Source organism: Lissotriton vulgaris, chromosome 12 (genome assembly GCF_964263255.1).
Source record: "Lissotriton vulgaris chromosome 12, aLisVul1.2, whole genome shotgun sequence".
NCBI lineage: Eukaryota > Metazoa > Chordata > Amphibia > Caudata > Salamandridae > Lissotriton > Lissotriton vulgaris.
Genome location: NC_141700.1, coordinates 120,217,620 through 120,236,070, shown reverse-complemented (window position 1 = coordinate 120,236,070; position 18,451 = coordinate 120,217,620). Strand labels below are relative to the sequence as shown.

General features: G+C 38.6%; 1 protein-coding gene across 4 annotated transcripts in view; it reads left to right on the top strand.

Moving 5' to 3' along the window:
- Positions 1–18,451, top strand: part of CCL25 (C-C motif chemokine ligand 25) — an 88,145-nt gene that overhangs the window by 46,726 nt on the left and 22,968 nt on the right. For 3 of the 4 annotated variants that reach the window (XM_086947476.1, XM_086947478.1, XM_086947475.1), the window contains one exon: positions 7,852–7,913. In XM_086947476.1, coding sequence (XP_086803602.1) covers positions 7,852–7,872 — 21 coding nt within the window. In that variant the 3' untranslated portion in view covers positions 7,873–7,913. Of the gene's footprint in view, positions 1–7,851; positions 8,012–18,451 lie in introns of those variants that run through there. The other variant, XM_086947477.1, reaches the window with a different exon arrangement.

Sequence of the window (18,451 nt, the reverse complement as noted above, 5' to 3'; positions counted from 1 at the left end):
TTTAAAAACGCACTTACCTTTCCTCCGGCGGCCGCATCGCTCCTCCTGTCTCTGCTCTTCCTGACTCCAGCTCAAAAGAAGTTGCAGATACTCCCGGGCACAAACACTCCCCCGTGCCAATCACAACGATGCAATGCAGAATTGTGATTGGTCTGGCCACCATTGATCGGCGCTCAGACAGTGCTTAATTTAAATAAAAAGAAGTGCAGGTGCTGAAAATTTTGCCAAGGAGGCCCTCTCACGTCTTCCTCCAGTGAGCCCCACTTTCAACACTCTCACTGCCTCAGTCTCTATCTTCTAACCTTGATCTGTTGTCTGTCCCCTAAGTATTTGCTCTAAGAGTCTATCCTCTCACCTCTCTAATTGTTTTCGATCACCTTTATCACACCCTGTATTTCTGATTTGCCCTCTATTCATTTTAGCCCTGCCCTTTTTTCTCTTCACTTTTATCCATGCTCTGCTCTCTCTCTCCCCTCGATCTTGGATCTTTACTATCACTCTCTAGCAGTGATTAGCTGTGTCTCCATTTTATCATTTGTCTGTTTTTTTTTCTCTGTCCTGTCCTCCACATCCTTTCATTCTATCTTCTCTCTTCTTAATGCTATTTTTTTCACATCATGGATGCTTTCTCTTTGTATCTGATTTGCTCTCCTCCTTTTCTTCTACTTTGCTCCGTTTTATCTCTCCTCTCTTGTTGTTTCCTCTCCTCTTTACTCTTGCTGTCTCTCTTCTCTAACACTGCTGCTGCCTGTGACCCCTGTCGTCAGCCTGTACATGTCCCTGCTTTTTTGAACTCTGCGTTTTCCTGTTGTCATTCCTAAAGAAGCAGACGATGATGTGTTTTACTTTCTTACTTACACAGAGTGCAAAAACCAAATGAAAATGCTTTTTTGCATATATTTATCAGTGTGGTATGACTGGGTTTACTGCGGAACAGGCGGCTGCTTGAGCACAGCAGGTCATGTCACTGCTAGTGCTGCCTGTAATTAGTAGGTCGAGGGATGGCGACGGCATCAGCATCCACTGCTCAGCTTGCTGTGATCCTGCCTGCTACAGCACAGGCATTGTCACCAGCAGTAATGCTGCCAATGCCGGTAAGTATGGCTGTGGTGCCTACTAGACTCACTCATGCTCAGCAATTACCGTGCTGGGGAGCAGCGCACAGATTCTACAGGTGACGCCATGGCGCACAAAAGCTGTGTTGGGCCACAGCCGCATTGAGTACATTGACGATAGCAGCAATGCAGGGCTGCCGGATATGCTACTCTGGCTACGCAACAAGTAGAAAGTCCACACTTTCATTTATTCTTCCTCAAGAGGCCTCACTCCCAAGTTCCAAATGCGCTCTCGCAGCTTCCTTGCCTCAACTCCGTCATGAGCCAACCCCCAGCTACAATTATCTAATGGGAGGTTTAGGCTCAGGCAGTGGCAGGGTTCAGCAGACTAGGGGAATACAATGCAAGCCATAGTTTGTCTATGACTTCTTGGATTTGTGATCCGCGTGATGACATCATCACTAACATGGTGATACACAACCATGCCTGCCTGAACAGGCATATGCTGGCCTGTCTAGGAACATTTACCAGTCAGTCATCATGCAATGTATGTTGTTCTTTTTATTTTTAATTGAACAATTAATATTGAGACCACCACCTGCAGGTTCAGTAATTGTAGCTCCAGCCCTGTGAAAGAAGTGCAGGTCTCTGAGCACCTGAAAGCACCTGCTCAAATTAAGCACTGCGCTCAGATCAAGACAGGGAGCCTGTGCATATTCCCTACCAGGCTGTCCATTATAGCCTGGTAGGGAATATGCAAAGTGCGCATGACTGCTTGGCTGGCCGTTTACAGCCGGCCAAGCAGTCATGCCCACTTAGTGTGCATATTCCACTCCTCCTCTCACCCTGAGCCAACAGCCCGCCCGCATTGACCCAGCCCGCTGCAACCAAAAATAAAATGATAATAACCTTGTTAATATTGTTGTATTTGACCCCTTTTCAATGCTCTAAAAGCAGTGGGGAGACGCTCCTCTGTCTTAGCGAAGGAGTCGCCACCGGGGCGGACTGACATTCATGGGGGTGGATACCAAGAATCGCGTCCTGGAGTCAGTATAGTGCCTTGTACAAAAGTGAACGCTAGAGTCAGCACACTGAAACATGTGGTGCGTTGCACAAAAGTGAGCACTGGAGTCAGCATACTGAAACACATGGGGCCATGCACGAGGAAGTGAGCCCTGGAGTCAACACACTGAAACACATAGTGCCTTGTAAAAGCAAGTAAGCCCTGGAGTCAACACACTTAAACACATGGGGCCTTGTACAAGCATGTGAGCCCTGCAGTCAGCGCACTGAAACACATAGTGCTTTGCACAAACCAGTTAGCGTTGGAGTCAGAATACTGAAACACATGGTGCATTGTACAACAGTGAGAGCTGGAGGAAGACCATTGAAACACATGATTGCTGGTCTAGTACACTTTAGAAATGCAACAAATACATTGTGCCTTTTACACCAGTGAGTCCTGGAGTCAACAATCTAAACATGTGGTGCCTTGTACAAGTCAGTGAGCCCTGGAGTCAGCACACTGAAACACGTGGTGCGTTGTACAAACAAGTGAGCCCTGGAGTCAGTGCACTGAAACACATAGTGCCTTGCACAAGCCAGTGAGCGCTGGAGTTAGCACACTGAAACATGTGTTGTGTTGTACAAGCCAGTGAGTGCTGGAGTCAGCACACTGAAACACATGCTTTCTGTTCTAATGCACTTTAGAAATGCAATAAAAAATGTGTGCCTCGTTCGAGCAAGTGAGCCCTGGAGTCGGAACACTGAAACACGCGGTGCGTTGTACAACAGTGAGCGCTGGATCAGCACACTAAGGTAGATACACTATAGAGGGCCTGAGGAAATTTACAGGCCAGCAAGGAACGACTCCCTTATGACAAAGTCATGAAACACAAATAGGCCCCTAGATCGAGTGAAAGATAGTAGAGGAGTGCAGGAGTGTCCCTTTTATAGGACGGTTTCCCTCACCCACCGAAGGTGGCATGCTTCATCATAGGGTAACCTCCTCACAATGTGAGCGTGGTCACAAAGCGGGCTATAACCCTCTCTGAGAGTGAGGAGCTCAGGGATGTTTTCAGTGTAGAAATAGAGGTATACTAAAACCTGTAGGTGAGCTGGGTGTGATGAGGGGTGAGAAAGGGTTGAAGAAAGTTTGTTAGAGATAAAACTAACTCCGAGGACACCAAAGACATTCTTTGGGCATCCCTCTGTTAGGATTAAGAGCAAAACCTATAGCAGGAGTGGATTAAACATGTAATAGTACGGTGATGGTCGACATGTTTCAGCCTCATACCCACCTTAGAGGTGGCACAGCTTTCTTCAGGACCAGTAGTGAGAAGATTTCATCTAGTACATTGCAGAGACATACACATCCATAAAAAGGTATACTGAACCAGTGGATGGAGTGGACCACCACGCAATCAGAGTTCCATGGGTAAGTGTGTTACCCAAAGTGGCAGGTAATCACAGACACCTTAACATATGTGCGAGCTCAAGGGGGCAGCTTAGTCTTCAACTGCGGCGTGTGGTGGGTGCTGGATCGCGCTTCAAACAGGTCACTAAAACACAAGCCTTCTGGTCTAAAGCGCTTTAGAAATGCAACAGATACATCGTGATCCTGCAAAATTTTGCCCAAAGATTTATTATAACCATGTTAGCAACACTTCAAATACTGCCAAGGTACAGGTAGATTAATTATTAACTCACTAGTGATTATATTTCGGAAATTATATTATGGTCACAGTTTATCTGTGTGTCAATATTTCAACTGTGATAATGCGAAAGAACACGGTGACCTCCAAGAGCACTTGACGACTAGAACTAAGCAGTGAACACTGGAGTCTGCACACTGAAACACATAGGGGCAGATTCACAAGCTCCTTGCGCCACTTTTGCGTCACTTTTAACGCGGGAAAAGCGAGGCAAAAGTGGTGCAAGGGGCTTGTAAATCTGCCCCGTAATGCCTTGCACAAACAGTGAGCACTGGAGTCAGCACACTGAAACACATAGTGCCTTGCACAAACAGTGAGCACTGGAGTCAGCACATTGAAACACATTGTGCCTTGTACAAGCAGTGAGCACTTTTGTCAGCACACTGAAACACATAGTGCCTTGTGCAAGCAGTGAGCACTTGTGTCAGCACACTGAAACACATAGTGCCTTTTAAAAACAGTGAGTGCTGGAGTTAGCACATTGAAAAAACATAGTGCCTTGTACAAACAGTGAGCTCTGGAGTCAGCACACTGAAACATATAGTGTCGTGCACATAAAGTGAGCACTGGAGTCAGCACACTGAAACACATAGTGCCTTGTACAAGCAGTGAGCGCTGAAGTCACCACACTGAAACACACAGTGTCTTGTACAGGCAAGTGAGCCCTGGAATCAGCACAAGCAGTGAGTGCCGGAGTCAGCAGACTGAAACACATAGTGCCTTGTACAAACAGTGAGCGCTGCAGTCAGCGCATTGAAACACATAGTGCCTTGTACAAGCAGTGAGCGCTGGAGTCAGCACACTGAAACACATAGTGCCTTGTACAAACAGTGAGCGCTGCAGTCAGCGCATTGAAACACATAGTGCCTTGTACAAACAGTGAGCGCTGGAGTCAGCACATTGTAACACATGGTGCTGTGTACAAATGGTGAGCACTGGAGTCAGCACACTGAAACACATAGTGCCTTGTACAAGCAGTGAGCACTGGTGTCAGCACACTAAAACACATGGAGTCTTGAACAGGCAAATGAGCCCTGGTGTCAGCACACTGAAGCAAATGGTACCTTGTACAAGCAGTGAGCGCTGGAGTCAGCACACTGAAACACATGGTGTCTTGTACAAGCAGTGAGCGCTGGAGTCAGCACATTGAAACACATGGTATCTTGTACAAGCAGGTGAGCCCTGGAATCAGCACACTGAAACACATAGTGCCTTGTACAAGCAGTGAGCGCTGGAGTCAGCACACTAAAACATATAGTGCCTTGTACAAGCAGTGAGCGCTGGAGTCTGCACACTGAAACACATGGTGTCTTGTACAAGCAGTGAGCGCTGGAGTCAGCACACTGAAACACATGGTGTTTTGCACAAGCAGTGGGCACTGGAGTCAGCACACTGAAACATTTGGGGCCAGATGTATGACCCTTTTTTGCGGACGCAAACGGGAGATCCTCCCGTTTGCGGACGTAAAAAGGGGTAATAGCATGTACAAATACTATTTTGCGAGTCACTGACTCGTAAAATAGCATTTGCGACTCTCACTATTAGGAAGGGGCGTCCCTTCCAAATAGCTAGTCAACATGCTATGTACTAATGTTTTGAGGCGCATTTGTGGCCGCAAAACACTTGCAACTTGCCACCTATCAATCAATCAATCAAAGCATTTATATAGCGCACTACTCTCCCGGAGGCTCTCAAGGCGCTAGGGGAGGGGGGGTCCGCTACTGCTCGAACAGCCAGGTCTTGAGCTGCTTCCTGAAGGCAAGGTGGTCCTGGGTCAGGCGGAGGTGGGTCGGGAGGGAGTTCCAGGTCTTGGCGGGCAGGTAGGAGAAGGACCTTCCTCCTGTGGTGGCTCTTCGGATGCGGGGGACGGCGGCGAGGGCGTGGCCGGTCGATCGAAGCTGACGTGTGGGAGCGTAGAAGTTGAGGCGGCTGTTGAGGTATCCTGGGCCTTGGTTGTGTAGGGCTTTGTGTGCGTGGGTGAGGAGATGGAAGGTGATTCTCTTGTTGACCGGGAGCCAGTGCAGATCTCTCAGGTGTCCGGAGATGTGGCTGCGACGGGGGATGTCCAGGATGAGTCGTGCTGAGGCGTTCTGAATCCGCTGGAGTCTCTTCTGGAGTTTGGCGGTGGTTCCGGCGTAGAGGGAGTTGCTGTAGTCCAGACGGCTGGTGACGAGGGCCTGGGCGACCGTCTTCCTGGTCTCGGTGGGGATCCACCGGAAGATCTCACGTAGCATGCGCAGGATGTTGAAGCACGACGAGGAGACGGCGTTGACTTGTCTGGTCATGGAGAGGGAGGAGTCCAGGATGAAGCCCAGGTTGCGTGCGTGGTCTGTTGGTTTGGGTGCGCTGCCCAAGGCGGGGGGCCACCAGGAGTCGTCCCAGGCGGAGGGTGAAGATCCGAGGATGAGGACTTCCGTCTTGTCCGAGTTCAGTTTCAGGCGGCTGTTCGTCATCCACTTGGCTACGTCTGTCATCCCTTCGTGTAGGTTGGCTCTGGCGGGGTCGTTGGTGAGGGAGAGGATCAGCTGGGTGTCGTCGGCGTAGGAGATGATGTTGAGGTTGTGTTGGCGTGCGATGGCTGCGAGGGGGCTCATGTAGACGTTGAAGAGGGTTGGGCTGAGCGAGGAGCCTTGAGGAACGCCGCAGATGACTTCGGTGGCTTCTGATCTGAGCGGGGGGAGCGGACTCTCTGTGTCCTTCCGGCGAGGAACGAGATGATCCATTCCAGTGCCTTCTCCTGGATTCCGACGTTGGTGAGGCGCCGCACTAGGGTACGGTGGCAGACAGTGTCGAAGGCCGCAGAGAGGTCTAGGAGGATGAGGGCCGCTGTTTCTCCGTTGTCGAGCAGGGCTCGGATGTCATCGGTGGCTGCGATCAGGGCGGTCTCAGTGCTGTGGTTGGCCCGGAAGCCAGACTGCGAGAGGTCGAGGGATCCGTTCGTCTCGAGGAAGGCGGCCAGCTGCTTGTTGCCGGTCTTCTTGATGACTTTTGCAGGAAACGGGAGCAGCGAGATGGGGCGGTAGTTCTTGAGGTCGGTGGGGTCGGCTGATGGCTTCTTTAGTAGAGCGCTGAGTTCGGCGTGCTTCCAGCTCTCCGGGAAGGTAGCGGTGTCGAAGGAGGTGTTGATGATGTCCCGCAGGTTTCGGTGCGATGAGAGCGTCGGCCTTGTTGAAGACGTGGTGAGGGCAGGGGTCGGTCGGAGATCCGGAGTGGATGGAGTTCATCGTGCGGATGGTGTCTTCGGTGCTGATCGTGGTCCAGGCGCGGAGGGTGGTGGTGGGGGGCGGTGGTTCAGTCGTGGCTTGCGTCGGTTGAGTGCTGAAGCTGTTGTGTATGTCCGCGATCTTGTTGTGGAAGTAGGAGGTGAGGGAGTTGCAGAGGTCTTGCGAAGGGGTAATGTCACCTACTTCAAGTAGGTGGTAAACCACTCGAAAAGGGGAAGGGATTCCCAGGGGACCCCTTCCCCTTTGACGGAAAATATTTTTTAAGCGCAGGCAGTGGTCCCAGAGACCGCTTCCTGCCCTTAAAACATGAAACTGAAAAGTTTCATTTTTCTTTTTTAGTGCATCCCATTTTCCTTTAGGGAAAACGTACTGCATTTTTTTTTAAAACCTGCTTTATTAAAAGAGAAGTCACAGACATGGTGGTCTGCTGACCTCAGCAGGCCACCAACCCTGTGAATGCTAGCCATTCCTAGAGGGGTCGCAAATTGCACCTACCTCATTAATATTAATGAGGCATTATTTTGTAGATAGAGATTTTATAAACTGTGATAAAGTCTGATTCTGACTTTTACATGCGGCTTCAGAATCGCTTTGTAATGGTCCTAGTAAAGACATTGATCATTTTTATGAGTTAAACAAAAATCTGAAAGGACTTTTTATGGTTTTATTATTTTATGGTTGCAAATGTCTTTTCTGAAGATATATTGAAACGTTAATAAAACTAAGCAAATCAGTATTAACAATGATGGAACATTATCAGAGTTAATCATTCAAGGAAAAAAAGTTATAAAGTTAAGACAGAAAAGTACACTATAATAGATTTTCTTTAATTTGTGCTAATTGCTTTTTTTTTTTTAGAGAAGAAGAAATTCTGCATAAATCGTCCTAAAAACGTTGCTGGATTCTTTGGCCGAAGCTAGGTACATGTAACATCCTTCACCTCAAATAAGTTAACAAAGAACTGAACTCAAACTATTACAGGGCGCTATTGTATTTACAATGTAATAGTTCTTTTTTTATTTGTTTTTGTAACTGTTGGAAAAGAATTGCTCATTATTTCATATTAAGAAAGTGTTCCATTTTGTTTTATAAAACAAAATCACATATTTTTAAAGAACACACATTGTTCTTTGTTTTCTTGGTCCAATGGACCTGCTACTTCACATCTATTGTCAAATTATATATTTGTTTCTCTTTAACTGTATTTTGATGTCATTTTGCATTAAACTAATATGAAATGTGCAAGATGTTGCCGTACCCACTTTTACAACACTAGAATGTTTTGAACACCATTGAGGAAAATGAAGTGCAGAGAGCTGGGAGCATGGAATGTTAGACTGAAATTAAGTTGCTTCTTTTCTGTAAATGCTCAGCATACATACTACACTAACAATCATTTTATGTAAATATTCTGATATTATACCCTGCTATTTTGCATTAAATCTTTTACCTGTACTCCCTCAGTTGTTAATTTTTTTACGCTTAATTTAATCAGAGATGCCTCCAGTTCATGATATTAGCCATCGGTAGACAGTCAAAATATCGAGTTGTTAATGTCGATGTACCATAATATCGAGTCCAAAATATCGATGGTACGAAATGTCGAAAACAAAAATATCGTTGTAGAAAATATCGATTTATGTGTGTGTTAAAAATATCGAAGACATGAATGTCGAAATCAATAATATCGACGGTGAAAATATCGATTGGCAAAAATATCGATATGTTAAAGTGATGTTTTAAAGTATGTTAAGTAATGATTTATTTATATGTTGTTTATATATAAAATCATTTTTATATATAATTTTATTATTTTTAGTAAGAAGTCTAGGAGCGGGATGTAGAGTTTATAGGGGATAAGGGTGGGTAGTGTATTAAAAAAGTATAGTGTAAATATGGAATAATAAATTTCGCATTTGAAGTAAATTTATAAATTTGCGAAATTTTATTCAAAATATTTATAAATGCGAAATTTTATATAAAATTAATGAGTATTGTTAAATTATTTGTTCATTGATTTTGGAGATATATTAATAAATTGTGTAAATATATCTAAATATTTATTTTTTAACTAAATAATTGTATATTAATGTTAGGAGCGGGATGTAGAGTTTATAGGGGATAAGGGTGGGTAGTGTTTTAAAAAAGTATAGGGAAATTGTAAAATTTTAAATTTCGCATTTCCTTTAGATTTCAAAATTTCGATATTTATAAAAATTGTTTGGGAGTAGTCGAAATTTGATCGGAATTTAGGGAGTACATTAAACATTATGAATAATTTTTGTGTATGTACAAAAAAAATTTTAAAATAATAAAATATTACATTACATATTTATATTATTTTTACTATAAATTTAGGAGCGGGATGTAGAGTTTATAGGGGATAAGGGTGGGTAGTGTTTTAAAAAAATATAGGGTAAATATATAAATTTAATTTTCGCAATTTCATATAAATTTGCGAAATTTCAAAAATTGAAATTAATATTTCGATATTTGCGAAATGATATCGATTTTATTCGAATATAGTATTTATTTTTTAAGTTTGCTGTTGTTTATGTACTAAAATTTATTTGTAATTATACTATTTTCATATATTTTCTGAAAATATATGACTAATTATGTTATGAGTGGGATGTATATTTTCAAGGGGATAAGGGTGGGTAGTGTATAAACAAAGTATACTCTAATCATAGAAGTAAAAATTTCGCCTTGTATTTTATTTTAGTTTCGAATCGAAATTTTATATAAATATTATTAAAATACGAAATTATGAACACTATTAGGTTGTTGTTCTAATTTGAGGTATTTTGTGTATGTAGTAAAAAGAATCAAAAATATATAATGTAGTAGATATTAAATAAATAAATGTATCATATTTTTAGGAGTCGGATGTAGAGTTTATAGTAGGTCAGGGTGGCTAGTTTTATCAAAGGTACATTTTGTGCGTTTAGGGTCTGGTTTTTGTGTATGTGCGAAGGGGTATTTTAACTGTTCAGGGTCAGTTTTTGGTTTGTGTGTAAAGGGGTATTTTTAGGTTTCAGGCTCAGTTTTTAGTTTGTGGGTAAAGGTGTTTTGTCAGGTTTCAGGGTCAGTTTTTAGTTTGTGGGTAAAGGGGTTTTGTGAGGTTTAAGAGTCCGTTTCCAGTTTGTGGGTAAAGGGGTATTTTTAGTTTTCTGGGTCAGTTTTTAGTTTGTTGGTGAAGGGGTTATGTCAGGTTTCAGGGTCAGTTTTTAGTTTGTGGGTAAAGGGGTATTTTTAGGTTTCAGGGTCAGTTTTTAGTTTGTGGGTAAAGGGGTATTTTTAGGTTTCAGGGTCAGTTTTTAGTTTGTGGGTAAAGGTGTTTTGTAAGGTTTCAGGGTCAGTTTTTAGTTTGTGGGTAAAGGGGTTTTGTGAGGTTTCAGGGTCAGTTTTTAGTTTGTGGGTAAAGGTGTTTTGTAAGGTTTCAGGGTCAGTTTTTAGTTTGTGGGTAAAGGGGTATTTTTAGGTTTCAGGGTCAGTTTTTAGTTTGTGGGTAAAGGTGTTTTGTAACGTTTCAGGGTCAGTTTTTAGTTTGTTGGTAAAGGAGTTTTGTCAGGTTTCAGAGTCAGTTTTCAGTTTGTGGGTAAAGGGGTATTTTTAGGTTTCTGGGTCAGTTTTTAGTTTGTGGGTAAAGGAGTTTTGTGAGGTTTCAGAGTCAGTTTTCAGTTTGTGGGTAAAGGGGTATTTTTAGGTTTCTGGGTCAGTTTTTAGTTTGTGGGTAAAGGAGTTTTGTGAGGCTTCAGAGTCAGTTTTCAGTTTGTCGTTAAAGGGGTATTTTTTGGTTTCTGGGTCAGTTTTTAGTTTGTTGGTGAAGGGGTTTTGTCTGGTTTCAGGGTCAGTTTTTAGTTTGTGGGTAAAGGGGTATTTTTAGGTTTCAGGGTCAGTTTTTAGTTTGTTGGTGAAGGGGTTTTGTCAGGTTTCAGGGTCAGTTTTTAGTTTGTGGGTAAAGGGGTATTTTTAGGTTTCAGGGTCAGTTTTTAGTTTGTGGGTAAAGGTGTTTTGTAAGGTTTCAGCGTCAGTTTTTAGTTTGTGGGTAAAGGGGTTTTGTGAGGTTTCAGAGTCAGTTTTCAGTTTGTGGGTAAAGGGGTATTTTTAGGTTTCAGGGTCAGTTTTTAGTTTGTGGGTAAAGGGGTTTTGTGAGGTTTCAGGGTCAGTTTTTAGTTTGTGGGTGAAGGGGTATTTTTAGGTTTCAGGGTCAGTTTTTTATTATAGGGGTACAGGGAAAACATAAATTAAGATTATTTTTAAATTACAATTATTATATTAAATTAATTTTAATGCTATTACATTATTAATTTTTTTACATTTCATTTTTTATAGTACTTAATTAATATTTAATGTCCTGCAGTTACTTAAATTAATTGTTAATTGGTGTTGGAAGAGTAAATTTAATATGTTCTGTGTTCTGCACTTACTCTAATTAAATGGTGATTGCATTTCTAATTGTAAATTAATTACTGTTTTTGAGAAGCAATTACCGAAAGTAAATGGTTATTGGAGTCGGAATATTTAAACATTTAATTATGTGTATTTCAAAAATTGATATTATATGTATATGGGTGTATGAATAATAATTTTTATAACTTCAGTGTATAGTATGTTATTTATTTACATGTGGTATATAGAAATAGATATAACATTACAGTTATAATACATTTGCAAAAATTCATAAAAATGATTTTGTCATAGGTAATACAAAATAATGACAACAGTTTTCTTTCCAGTACATTTTTTTATTCAACACTTGAAATCTACGAACATATATACATTTTATTAAGCTATCTTTGGTATACATATAAAAAAAATGGAGGACAATGTCTTTTTAATAATCACATTTTATAGTAATTTTCTTGACAAGTACTTTTAATTTGTAGAGAAAAAATGGTTAGTTCACATAATGTAATGTATGATATTATACATACATAATACTATTATTGTTTCTTAATAAAACATCAACATGTGTAATGAAAAACATAAGTCACTAATTTTTAATACATATAGTGATATACTGATGATGATATTAACATATGAACACTTTTACAATTATAATATAATATAAATATCCTAATTAGAACATGGACATCATCATCAATTATTCTTTTAACATTACAATATTATTATGTATGATTATTATTATTAATAAATACGTTTAATAATAACAATTTTCACATATTAGTCATATTGTAAACATTTAAATCTGATAAACAAAAACAATATTACACATTTAGTTATATAATTATTTTAATAAATATTACATTAAATATTTATATTTTTTTATACTTAATGTAATAAATATTAAAAGTATGTAATATATAATTAATATACAGGCAAAAACATTTTCTATTCACAATATACTATACAATTTTTTTTACATTACACATAATTTCGAGCCATATATATAACAATAATCCACATTTATAGGAGTTCTTTTCACAGTTACATATAATTTGGATCGTTTCTTTTGTAACCACTCTTTGTCTTTTTGCGTTATTTTGGTAAATGGAAAGTCGCGGTTGGAAGCAGGTTCACTTTTGAGTAGGTACGAATCTACTTTTATATTGTTAAAGTATTGTAAATTATAATTAAAGGTTATATTTTGGTATTTTGGGGTTGAGAATTAAAGTATGACTATTTACATATAATGGAGTGGAATCAATACGTATTTTCGGTCACGATTTTTTGAGCCATTTAAAATAGTTGGAGTTAATGAGTATGTGGTATAATTTAATGAAATTATAAATAAATAGGAATATTATGTTTAAATATTCTGGGATATTCGTTAGTGTTATGTCGGTGGGATTGTTTAGCTGTTTTTTTTTCTCGTATTTTGAAACAGCTATTTCCGTTTCCGATCCTTTTTTTTTAAGGGAAAGGAAGTGTGTTTCCGTTGTTAGAACAGAGATGATTTACATTCTGCCTTTATATTTTGAGTTCTGTGATATATTTATCACACTTTAAGATAACAGTCGTTATTGTAAATGGCATTTAAATAGTCGTTTAATTTGGATGATGGATAGTTTTTGCAGAGTTAAAGAAAACATAATTAATGAATCGTTGGATTAAGTGTTTGATATTTACACATTGTATTGTCGGATAAAGGATTATCTTTATGATGTTCTATTTAAAGGTAAGTTATAAATTTATGTTCTTTTATTTGGATGGAAGCAGTTTTTAAAAACAAATATTGTGATATAATAATATATTTATTTAGTCTTTTTTGAATAGTGTTAAAAAATAAATTAGACTAAATAAATATATATTTATTATATTAAAATATGTGTTTTTTTAAATTAAGGATATTGTTTGATCTCTATCAATTAATTTAGTTATAGCAATTAGTTCAATGTTTTGGCTATCATTTTTAAATATTCCAGTCCTCTTGTTGTAGGATATAGTTGGACTTGCTGTTGTAGATATAAATACATTTGAGCAGTTTGTCTAGAGAGTTTTGGTTTCAGTTGTATGACTGATTGCTGCATACGTAGTTCCTGAAAGCTTTGCTCTTTTTGTATAGCTGAGACTAGCTTGTGTAATGTGGGTGTTGTACGTCCAGTAGAAGAGAGGAAGGCATTGTGCCAACCTTCAACAGCATTGTTCGTTTTTGCTTCTTGGTTGAGTGTTGGTAGATAGACATTCCACCAGGGAATTGCAAATTTTGGCTGGCGTCTGTGGCCTGACCTATGTAGTCTTCCTACCCAGTTGTCCTCAAAGTAATCTAAAAGTGGGGCGAGTCTTTGCTCATTTTGGGTGTAGAAAGGACTTTCTATTAACAAATTGTAATGTTCGGCCACATCAGTTACTGGTACATATGCCAGAGCAATGAGATGTTTGATCTGGTATGCAAAATTTATATTTGTTGCATACTCAACACTAAGGGCAGATTTTTGTAAATGTCTCCAGAGACATTGATTGAAATGAAAATAACATCCTTGAATGGATGTGTGTGGGTACGTTTTCAAAATAGAATTAATCATAGCTTGCTCGAAGTCTATGATGATTTTCATTGGGAAGTAGTCAGAACTTTGTTCCTTTATTTTTTGTAAGATTTCAGAGTAAGTAGTGGCTTGTTTGTTTGGTAATAAACAATATATGAAGGGGATACAGGTATTATGATATTGCCCATGAATTGTGTATAACTGGTAGAAAGGTTTTGGGCATATAGAAAAAGTACCATCCATCATCCAAGTAGTACTTTCAGTTAATTTTTTTATATTGTTATTAGTTGCAAACATGATTATTCTTTTGTCCTTGCTATGATTATCATAAAATATAAATGGCTCCTCATTATGAGTAATTACAAGCTCTGGCGGAATTATGACTTCTTCAAAAGTTTTTGGAGTTGGTATATTGGGTCTACTTGCTTTTTTGGTTCTTGCTATTGTTCTTTTAATGGTAGCAATAGATGGTAGCTGACCTCTTGCTTCTTTGGGAACTTTAGGTAGTAATTCTTTCAGAATTACGTTGGTAGGTAATTCTGATCTGGTACTTAATTCCTTGATATTTTCTAGAGTGGATCTCACTTCTATTTCGGAGATGTTTGGTGGGTGATTATGTTCAGTGGTATTTATAACACTAGTTTCCCTTGTTGTAGCACGGCCATAGCATTTATTGGAGTAATATTTTGTACACTTCCAATTCACTTTAAGGTCTTTTTGTTTTTCCTGAGTATAAATGTAGCCCATATAGCATAACAAAAATTTCCCTTTCTGAGATGTAATAAATCTTGCATCATCAGTCATTCTTTACTTCTGGTATCTAGAAAAGTTAATATACAAATATTAATACAATATGAAATGTATAAAAGAATTTAAATAAAGCTAGTATTCTTCTAGTAATTTACTTACCAACAGTAATGTTCTATTTATCGAAAGTAGATGCTTGTTCAGTTAGATGTTGTTCTTGTATTGCCACGGTCTGTTGAGAAATAATTAAGTATGTTATAGGAAAAGTTACCATTTTTTGCTTGGTAACTTATTTTTTACGTTATAATGTCTCTAAAAATAGTTTTGTTTATTGAATGTAAAAAGAGAAATTTCCAAGATTATACTAACAGATGCATAAAAAGAGTCATTTTTATTTCTAGTACATTCTATAGAGTTTGTAAAGACTAGTTATGTTTTATTTATGAACTTACCAAGAGAATTATAGTAGTAGCAGAATGTTTGTTCTTTGATGTGAATTATCTGTTTTCTGTACTTTTGAGTTCTGTTTAGAGAGAAAGATGATGAAAATTATTAATGCGTTTATATGTAATATAAATAATACACATTTGTTATAAAGCATTGTTACTTGATTGCTAAAATGAACCGGGGATGATACATGTATTATGAGTAAAAGCACAAAAAAACATATTTAAGAACAGGAAGATTATACTAACAGATGCATAACAAGAGGCATTTTATTTCTAGTACATTTCATAGAGTTTATAAAGACTAGTTATGTTTTATTTATGATCTTACCAAGAGAATTATAGTAGTAGCAGAATGTTTGTTCTTTGATGTGAATTATCTGTTTTCTGTACCTTTGTGTTCTCTTTAGAGAGAAAGTTGATGAAAATTACTAATGCGTTTATATGTTATATAAATAATACACATTTGTTATAAAGCATTGTTAATTAATTGCTAAAAAGAACCGAGGATGACACATGTATTATGAGTAAAAGCACATTAAAACATATTTAAGAACAGGAAGAAAATATTTTTTACACAGCATTGTAACTTTTTTTCCTCAAAAAATTCTGCCTGCACAATATGTATTAAGATTTACAGGCTAAGAAACAAAGTATAGAGTTTTAAATTAGGCCAATAATTGGCTAAGAACGCTAAGTAAATGTTAAACATATGTAGATACCTTTTTTAAATGTAAAGTGTCCTGTATCTTGAAGTTGAAGTATAAGTTGATTTGTTTGTAGAGTCTGTTTAAAGGTAAAGTACATAAAGAAATAACAAATTAGGTTACAAATCTTGGTCTATAATTAATAGACAAAAAAATTAGAATTTATTAACAGAGCTATATGATTACTTACTTGTAGTTTTAGGACGAATTTTCTTGAAGAGAAGAATATAGATGGTGCTCCCAAAATTGGCAGTATGTGGTCACGAAGAATATTTCCTGCAACTTGTATGGCTGTTTGTGATTGGTTTATATAGTCTATGTGTAATTAAGTTTGCCATCTGATTGGTCAGATATGTAAAGACGAGTTACTATTGGTCAGTTTGAATTTTTTTGAAGTAAAACATTTAAGATATATCTTCTTATATAGTTTATGTTAAGGAATTAAAATGATATATTTATGTAAAATAAAAGTCTTGTTATAAATAAAGTTTATGTAAAATGAGTACTAAGTATTAAATAAGTATGTTTACAAAGAGTTTATATACAAATTGCGTCAGTTAGCGAAAACACAATATTGTACACTAAATGTTACTTAATAATTTGAAAATACATTAGTGAAGTTATTAGAAATGTGTGTATTACTTAGAGAATAGATTTATTGGTGTTATATATAAAAAAAGGAGTATAATTTAGCTATCGATATTTTGATATTGACGAAAATAGTGCTATCGAAATTTTTGTATTCGATATTATTGTAGTGTGGTATATGTAGTATTGAGTGTCGATATTATGGTATTCGAAAATAATGCTAACGATATTTCTGTAGATGATATTTTTGTGCATCGATATAGTTAGCTCGATATTTTTGTAGTTTACATGTTAAGTATAGGGTGTCGATATTAGTGCTATCGATATTAGAGACTCGATGTTATAGTAGGTCGATTTTTTGGAAATCGATAATCTGTCAGTGATTCATTAGCCATCTAGCGCAATCTTTCCAGCATAAAACAGAACACTGACTAGGCGCTCTTCGCAAGAACGACTGCAGAAGGAAGAAAACTGATTCTATGCTCGTCATACGACTTCCCTGATGTTCAAGATATTTTACCTTTACATGTCAATTCCTTTAAAAACAATTCTCTGTAAACCCACCATGCTTTACATGTCAGTCGTGAAAAGAAGTGAGGCCTCCAGGTGTTGTCGCAGACATTCTACCCTAAACTGGGTGGCCCACTCCAAAGCCATTTCTGGTGACGTCACATCAGCCTTGAACCCTGGCTCCATGATTGGGAACCCCACCTTCCCCTATGATCAGAATGAGGGGGAATTCAGAGGAAAGAAAGACAGACTCCTGCCATGTGTGGTCCATGTTCAGTTTACTTTTTTCAGGGAACTGTCCTTCAAAAATTGGCGATTTCTTTCATAGGTTTAAATGGATTTAAAATCCTAATTTCACAATCTTAGGATTCCAAAAGTACTGCAAACCAATTACACTGCCTGAGTTATTATTGTGGACACCTTCTTCTTCATGTTTACAAGAGGAGTAAGGTCTCGCGTGTTGTCCCTACAGTGGAAGGTCAATCAATTTTCCGAGACTGCTCTTCAGTCACTGGGGTGCTGATCTGCCATTTTGGTCAATTGAGTTTGAAGAACTTTATCTAGGTGATGTTATCTCTTGTTGAATTCTTCCTCTTGGTACAATTTGAAGGTTTCAGAGTATATTGGTGTTGGTGGACAATGAAGGAGAGTATGAAAAGTTCTGTGTTTCAAGGGTAGCACTCGATTTCTTTTCTGTTGGAATGTCTGGGGGTGGAATGTTTATGTCCCGCATATCTCTCTGGCTGTCACACATACTTAGGGGCACACACTCCCAGGTTACACAGCCTTAAGTAGAAACCTAGGTGTTATAACTATCCCACACATTATGTACCTGCTAGATACCCTTGGATGGCCAAGGAGCTATGCAGTGTCTGTAGTACACTATAAACCTCAGAACCTCATGAGCTTTCTGATTTAGGTTACACACCTGTGTCTACTACATCAGAAGCAGGTCATGACCCTAACACTTGATAACACCCATAAGGTTTTCCCAATTGTCAGTAGTATCTCAGCCAACTTGACTTTCTCTTTGGCAATACAGACCTACATTTTTTATTGAAGGTCTGATATGGAGGGTGTACATCCGTGCCTAACCCTGCCAGCGTTCGGGTCACTCCATACACGGCGGGAAGGCATCACAGTAAATCAGGAAAGAGATGGAGTCACCCTCTTTGCAGCAGTGTTTTAGGGGCTTATTTAGAGTTTGACAGGCGGGATACTCCATCAAAACATGACGGATAGCAAACGGCTGTACTGCAAGTGCAAGAGGCTATAAGGCATCTCTAAAATGGCGGACAGATATCCACCATGTTTGTGATGGAGTATCTTGGCAGCAAACGCTAAATAAAGCCTTAATTTTGAGCAACTACTGGGTTTGGTGAGTGCCTCAGGCATCGTTTCGATTAAGTTTAAAGGTAGGAAAACCCCCAATTTTTTTAAAAAAGTTTTAAATATATTACAAGCAAACTGAAATAAAAATTATACGAAAACAGATATGATAAAGAAA